Genomic DNA, 8,019 nt, shown 5'->3' on the forward strand with positions numbered 1-8,019 from the left:
GATTTTTATTAACCAGAGGGGAGAACACAATTTAAAGGAATTTTGGTGAGTCAGAAAGAACACAATTTAAAGGGATTTTTATTAACCAGAGAGGAGAACACAATTTTAAAGGATTTTTATTAACCAGAGGGGAGAACACAATTTAAAGGAACTTTTATGAATTAGAGAGGAGAACAAAACTTAAAGGGATTTTTATGGGTCAGAGAGGAGAACACAATTTTAAAGGATTTTTATTAACCAGAGGGGAGAACACAATTTAAAGGAACTTTTATGAATCAGAGAGGAGAACAAAACTTAAAGGGATTTTTATGGGTCAGAGAGGAGAACACAATTTAAATGGATTTTTATGTCAGAGAGGAGAACACAATTTAAAGGGATTTTTATTAACCAGAGGGAAGAACACAATTTAAAGGAACTTTTATGAATTAGAGAGGAGAACAAAACTTAAATGAATTTTTATGGGTCAGAGAGGAGAACACAATTTAAAGGGATTTTTATGTCAGAGAGGAGAACACAATTTAAAGGGCTTCTGATGAACCACACAGAGAAGAACACATTAGTTCTCTAACTTGCGAAATGTCTCTTTGTGGGGACCCCTAGTTGTACTTTGGAAACATCCATTGTTCTTGCCATTTTGTACACATATTATATATCTGTTTAAATAAATGAGCACAATTTCAACGGCTCAATCTAAATGGATGCAAGGCGACTTTGGTTTTGAGATTTTTTGTTGCTTCTGATAATGGGTAAACTCAAAATGGATGAAAGCCAAAATTGATTTTGAGATACATTTATTGCTGCTGATAATGGGTAAAATCAAAATGGATGAAAGGCAACATTGATTTTGAGATTTCTTTATTGCTGCTGATAATGGGTAAAATCAAAATGAATGAAAGGCAACATTGATTTTGAGATTTCTTTATTGCTGCTGATAATGGGTAAAATCAAAATGGACGAAAGGCAACATTGATTTTGAGATTTCTTTACTGCTGCTGATAATGGTTAAAATAAAAATGGATGTAAGGCAACATTGATTTTGAGATTTTTTTATTGCTGCTTATAATGGGTAAAATAACTTTCCTTTAGAACCGATTTAATTTATAAACTTTATTTGGCTAAAAACTGGAATAATCATTTGTTTTTAAAAACTGAAATAAATAACGCATAAATAGTTTTTATTTGAATAATGTTTTAAAACGAAACTCTGGAAACTTCCTCTATATATATATATATGTATTTTGAAAGTGATTTAATATTTTTCTTATACAGAGTTATTTCATATATCTAATGGAATTTTAAGTTATCTTGCATGATGAATGTGCGTTTCACATGTTACATTTGTTCGATGATCTTTTTATAGAACAACGATGATGTAATATGACGTAGCCCACTTTACAACTTTCTTTTTGCTAATTTACCCGGGCTTTTATAAAACTTATATTTTTTGCTAGACACCATAGAATTATTTCGCTTAATATACGTCCCCCCGATGGGACAGCGGTAAATTTACAGACTTACAACGTTAAAATCCGGTGTTCGATTCCCCTCGGTGAACGCAGCAGATAGACCAAAGTGGCTTTGCTCTAAAACACTTTTAAAAAAAAACTATGTACTAGCGCCATCTATTAAAGACTTGTCAATGTTTGAAGAAAAAAAAGACACGTTATTTAAAAAAAAATAGATTTATGAAACAAACGTTTATATATTTTTTATAAATATGCCAAAGGTTTTGTGCTTATTTAGAATAAAAAAGTTTGTATGTTTCTTCTCGTCATTTCTGGACTTTCTCTTTATGAAAAAATGTCTGTTGTCTACTGTAAAAGTACAAGAGCTTTTCTGGCACATGTTGTTCTATTGATAAAAAGTGTTTAACACATTTCTATTCCATTTAGCAAGCTTCTAGTACGTTGGCTGCTGGAATGGAATCCCAAAATTGGACTAAATCCCATTCTCTTGTACACCTGTTTCCTACTTCCTCCGTTCCTCAGCTTGTTACCCAGCTGGCGGGAGGAGCAAACACTAACTTACCGGCGTTCTCTAATTGGTGGCTTGGCAAAATACCCAAGATCTGAGGATTAGTTATGATTGGTCTATTCGATGTACACCTGCACGTTAGTTACCGACGGGAGAAGAGAGGGGGGGAGGTAAAATGAAAGCGGCCTGTGGGCTTGAAAAGCATTGCTATCGTAGAATAATGCTTCATTTGACAGAAGAAGCCGAGTGAGGAGTATTTCGAACAATTCAAGCGTTCTGTGTCGTAAACTACAGTGCCGAAGCAACTCTGCGGACCTACGTGTTTGTGCCATAGAATACTGCGTCCAATGCTAAACCGTCATGCCTCGTTCATTCTTAATCAAGAAACGCGTAACATTCAAAAATAATTCTCTAACGAAGAGAAGATCCTGGGAAAACGGAGACAGTGAGGTCGTAATAAATCTGCCATCGCTGTTATATCCTTATTCAGGTAAGCCACAGTAAAATTTCGTGTATACACATAAGCGTTTTTTTTTGTTTTTTTCTCTTATATACTTAACTGAACGAATGCGTTTTGTTTTTTTTCTCAGTGTACACATTTATTAAACTAAGCTGCGAAATCAAATTATAAACGGTTGAGTTATCTATTTAAACCTGTTAATCCTATAGTAATTAATAATTTTCAGGCAAAATTTCTGAGAAAACTATTTGCACACTTGTGTACTTACATTGTAGAATGTGAAATTTTTCTTTTTTTTTTCAGTTATTGTAACGTTCTATGTAGTTATATCTTACATGCGCTTGATTTTACAAAAATCGCTTTTGTTAGCAAAGATCAAACAAAACCTCTGAACAAACCTGGCCAATTATTTCATTTTAAAGTAAACAGATTTAGTCATAATATACTTTGTTTACAACAGAAACGTATAACTTTACCGCAAAATCGAAATATTATTTTCAAATTAAAAGTACTTGTCATGATAGTAGTAACTGCAGCGTTGTAAGTTTACAGACTTTACAACGCTAAATCCGGAGTTCGATTCCCCGCTGTGAACAGAGCACGGACAACCGATTGTGTAGCTTTGGTTGAACAAAAACAACAACAACTTTTCAAATATTTTAAGCTAAATGTAGGCTATAATTAACGTGGGACAGCTTGGGTTACAAAGAACAGATGGGTCTATTAAACGTAACCCATAAACACATCTGTCAACTCTTAGGTATTCAAACCATCTAGTATGTGCAGTCTATTGTTGCCTGGCAATGTATGATGTTCTTATCTCGAGCAGTATGTCCAACTCTGGCAGGTGCCGGTAACATCTTGATAGAGGGCGTTATAACGACTTTTTGATAAGTACTTTATAGTTTGCTACGTAAAGATAAGATTAGTTGAGAGGTTTCACGAGAGAAAATATACAAAGGAAACATGTTCATCGAGCTTCTGCAGGTGGTTCAAAAACATAAAAAACTTGGAGTAGGTGTGAAAAGCTGATCGTAATGTGTAGAATAAAGATAACAGCTTTCAACTTTACTTAAAGATTAAGCTCAATATTTTGTCACCAGAGGATTTTTCTTCAACCTTAGTCTTAACTAAATGAATAAGATTTTTGGCTACTATTAAATTTAAGATTAAGCTCAATACTTTGTCGCTAGAGGGCGCTAATTTTGTCCTTATCTTAACTAAATGTGTATGACTTTTGGTTATTTCAAAATTTTAATTTTCCCCAATGAAAGATATACACGTGGCCTAATGGTTAGCGTACTCAGACTGTGAATCCGATGATTCTTGGTTCGTAGTCTGTTGCCCCAAAACATGCTTTCCACTTTGGAGCCGTGGGTGATCTGTAAGAGAGATGGGCAAATACCACTATTCGATCAGATAAAAGTAGCCCAAAAGTTGGCGGTGGGTGTTGTTGTTTTATTTCCGCTTTGCTGAAGTCATATAATATCCCTATTGACTTAATTATATGGCCCGGCATGGCCAGATGGTTAGGGCGCTCGACTCGCAATCTGCGGGTCGCGGGTTCGAATCACCGTCACACCAAACATGCTCGCCCTTTCAGCCGTGGGGGAGTTATAAAGTGACGGTCAATCCCACTATTCGTTGGTAAAAGAGTAGCCCAAGAGTTGGCAGTGGGTGGTGATGACTAGCTGCCTTCCCTCTAGTCTTACACTGCTAAATTAGGGACGGTTAGCGCAAATAGCCCTCGTGTAGCTTTGCGCGAAATTCAAAAACAAACTTAATTATAATTTTATTTGTATTGTATGTTTATCGTACTGTATTGTATTGTACTGTAAAATCATATACTACTAAGACCTGTAGAAACGGTTATACTTTAGTTATATCGATATTACAGCTTTCTACATATCAATGTTTTTAAGTATCTAACTTTATTTTCTATATAGATAATCCAGTTCCTTTTGACCTGACTAAGAGACCAAAACACCCCGACTTGAAATCCGAATGTAGGCCACATCTGCTGAATATGTCCTTACAAACTGAACGAACTCCAGCCATTTCTTCCGTATCCTTTCCGGAAACGATAATCAATCGACCAAAAGAGTCATTTTGCTATCGAACTGTTGGTTCCTCGTGCTTACCTTTCGGCTGCCATGCACGTCACCCCGATACTAACAGCTTCGAGTACATAGAGCAGCCTCAGATGCCGATGTCCCCACCCCGGTCTCCACCCATTTCCAGTGATGACTTTGTTAGGTCATCTGACAAGCCAAATTCGGGTTTAACAGATTCTGATAGGGAACATGTCTTCCTCTTGAAACCCTCTTCGTCATCACAAGTCCTGGTTACTGGCAAAAATGAATCACCGACCGCATGGATTCCATACGTTCACCAAGAATCTCTTCTGTCAGCGCCCCCTAGTCCCGAGTCAGAGGTGGAAAGCAGCCGAGATAGCACCACCAACATTATCACAACAATAGTTAATAAAAATCACTTGGAGAACTCTCGATATCAATGTTCAGAATGCAACAAAAGTTATTCCACACACAGTGGGCTCTCCAAACATCGGCAGTTTCACTGTGATGCTGCTGACAAGAAGTCCTTCAGTTGTAAGCATTGTGACAAGGTGTACGTTTCTCTCGGAGCTCTCAAGATGCACATCAGGACTCACACCCTCCCGTGTAAGTGTACGCTATGTGGAAAAGCATTCTCCAGACCCTGGCTACTCCAAGGTCACATTCGGACCCACACGGGAGAGAAGCCTTTTTCCTGTCCACATTGTAATCGAGCTTTTGCTGACCGTTCAAACTTGCGGGCTCACCTCCAGACACACTCGGACGTCAAGAAATACAGGTGTAAGTCCTGTAATAAGACCTTCTCTCGCATGTCCTTGTTGGTGAAGCATGAAGAAGGCGTGTGTGCTGATGGACTCCACTATCGGTAACCAATTAACAGCTGCATTATGATCCCTCGATTCAGTTGCTTTTGGAAACATTTTTAAAACTGTAGTAGCACTTAAGTTGACTGGTTAAAATTACGTGTTTTATCAAGACTGTCGAGACCGGTTTTAAAGGACATTGACCATTTTTATTCTTCTAATAGAAATAGAAATTTCACTGTGCAGTTCCTACAGTACAATAACAACTAAAAACGCCAAGTACGTCGATAGTTGTGTTCTTGATTTAATTGCTTAAGAAATTGAGAAACAAGAAAATAATAATCAATACTAGTCTTTATATATATATATATATATTTAAAGCTTCCTATTTTCCTAAGCCTAACGGTGTGAGGGACTTACCTTACATTGGTTTGCCTGCCAGCATTAAGTGTCATTTTTTATGGATTATATATTTTGTTTTTAAAATAAGTGTTATTGTTTTTTTTGACATTTTGATGTTAAGATATTAACATTAAAAAACCCTTTATGCTCACTTTTTTAATCATATTTTTATACTATTTTGAAATGTGACATATGTTAATCCAAGATTAAACAAATTTTGCAACAATACAGATAGTTAGATTTTAAGAATGAACAAATTTTGCAACAATACAGATAGTTAGATTTTAAGAATGAACAAATTTTGCAACAATACAGATAGTTAAGTTCTTAGATGGAACAAATTTTGCAACAATACAGATAGTTAAGTTCTAAGATTGAACAAATTTTGCAACAATACAGATAGTTAGATTTTAAGAATGAACAAATTTTGCAACAATACAGATAGTTAGATTTTAAGAATGAACAAATTTTGCAACAATACAGATAGTTAAGTTCTTAGATTGAACAAATTTTGCAACAATACAGATAGTTAAGTTCTAAGATTGAACAAATTTTGCAACAATACAGATAGTTAAGTTCTAAGATTGAACAAATTTTGCAACAATGCAGATAGTTAGATTCTAAGAGTGAACACATTTTGTAACAATGCAGATACTTAGATTCTAAGAGTGAACACATTTTGTAACAATGCAGATAGTTAGATTCTAAGAGTGAACACATTTTGTATCAATACAGTTGTATTCTAGGCAAGGTATTCTCTAGTATCTGTTACTAAAGCGTGGATTTAAGAACTTGGAACGTAGATTGTGCCTTACCGCCATTTTGCTGTTCTGGTGACTTTCAAAAATCTTTTTAATGCTACTTTATAGCTTCTAACTTAAGTGATATGATAACATAGAAAAAATCGCTAGTCATTTGATATCTTCGTACTTAAAAGCAGATTTGATGGAATGTATTACGTAACATTATGATTTATATACGAAGTGTAAACTTATGTTACTCAGATTATTTGTTACGCGTAATGGATGGATTTTGTACATAAAATTGAAATTTTATATTATGTAGAATTGCCTGTACAGAGCGCCCGAAATTCAATGTAAGAATTGTAGCATATTCGTCATTTTCAATTATCGTTAAAATTGTATACATATATAGTTTTATATTTCTTTGTAAGAAGTTCCTGTGTACGAATAACCATGTTAATAAAACAGGTAGCACTTTCAACCTATTGTGTGTGCTATTAGTTCAAAACCGTCTGCTTTGTTCACAAGGCAGACTCCATACACGTTACCTCAATGTAAGCTGCCCCCCCCCCCGTGGGACAGCGGTTAGTTACGGACTTACAACACTAAAATCCGATGTTCGATTCTCTGCGGTGGACACTGCAGATAGGTTCGCCTGTGGGACAGCGGTGAGTCTATGGACTTCATTCATTCGTTCTAGGCTGTGTGCGCCCACTACAAGACGTAGCCCTCCGCCAAAGAAGTCCAAGTCTGTCTATCTGCTTCTTTCCTCGGCCATGTGACGCCCTCTTTCTCTATGATATCATCATGCCATCTAGTGTGGTCCACCTCATGATATCTTCCCTCTACGGGGCTGCCATTCTGTGATTCTTTTCGTCCATTGCTGTTGCCTTTTTATCGAGCGATGTATCCGGCCCATTTCCATTTTGATTCTGCAATATACTTGGAGACGTCTCCGATATTTCTTCTGATCCCTGACCATAGAATTTTATCCTGGAGCTTGATCTTAAGCACCTTCCTTTCCACTGCTCTTTGTGTTGTCTGCAATCTTGAGTTAAGCTGTTTAGTGAGTGTTCAAGTTTGACATCCATATGTCAAGATTGGTAAAGCACATTGGTCGAATACTCTTCTTTTAAGGATTATTGGTAGTTTTTCATCTTGAAAGATCTCTCGCAAATTCCCAAAGCAGCTCCAGCCAGCTCTTATTCTCATACTTATCTCCTATTTTGTTGTATTTTTATGTACGTTGTTTGTCCGAAGTATTTGTAATTGTTCACCCTCTCAGTAGTTTCATTTTTTAATTTGATTTCACGGTTATCATCTAAGTTTGTCATATCTTTTGTTTGTCCCTTATGTATTTTAAGGCCGATCTTTCTGCTTTCTTCATTCAACGTAAGGAACTGGTGTTCCATCTGTTGTGTATTCTCCGTAACTAAAACTACATCACCTGCAAACCTGAGATTTGTTAGTTCTTCTCCGTCTATATTGATGCCATATTCCTCTAGCTTTGGTCGTTTAAAAACTTCCTGTAATGTTGCTGTAAACAGCTTAGGTGATATAGG

The 8,019-nt window shown here is 36.2% G+C and overlaps 1 protein-coding gene across 1 annotated transcript; it reads left to right on the forward strand.

Annotated features, from left to right (window-relative positions):
• The first annotated feature begins 2,245 nt into the window (after window positions 1–2,245).
• LOC106468162 (protein snail homolog Sna-like) lies at window positions 2,246–5,378 on the forward strand. The gene is made up of 2 exons (XM_013928573.2): window positions 2,246–2,464; window positions 4,381–5,378. The coding sequence occupies exons 1-2, from the start codon at window positions 2,335–2,337 to the stop codon at window positions 5,376–5,378; spliced, it is 1,128 nt and encodes a 375-aa protein (XP_013784027.2). The 5' UTR covers window positions 2,246–2,334.
• Window positions 5,379–8,019: the final 2,641 nt, after the last annotated feature.

Source organism: Limulus polyphemus, unplaced genomic scaffold (assembly GCF_000517525.1).
Source record: "Limulus polyphemus unplaced genomic scaffold, Limulus_polyphemus-2.1.2 Scaffold2896, whole genome shotgun sequence".
In the NCBI taxonomy this organism is placed as follows: domain Eukaryota; kingdom Metazoa; phylum Arthropoda; class Merostomata; order Xiphosura; family Limulidae; genus Limulus; species Limulus polyphemus.

Bases quoted from the DNA above. Each gene is read 5' to 3' on its own strand.
- LOC106468162 (XM_013928573.2), top strand. From the start codon at position 2,335: ATGCCTCGTTCATTCTTAATCAAGAAACGCGTAACATTCAAAAATAAT. The intron at 2,465-4,380 runs GTAAGCCACAGT...TTTTCTATATAG, and splicing joins GCTGTTATATCCTTATTCAG to ATAATCCAGTTCCTTTTGAC.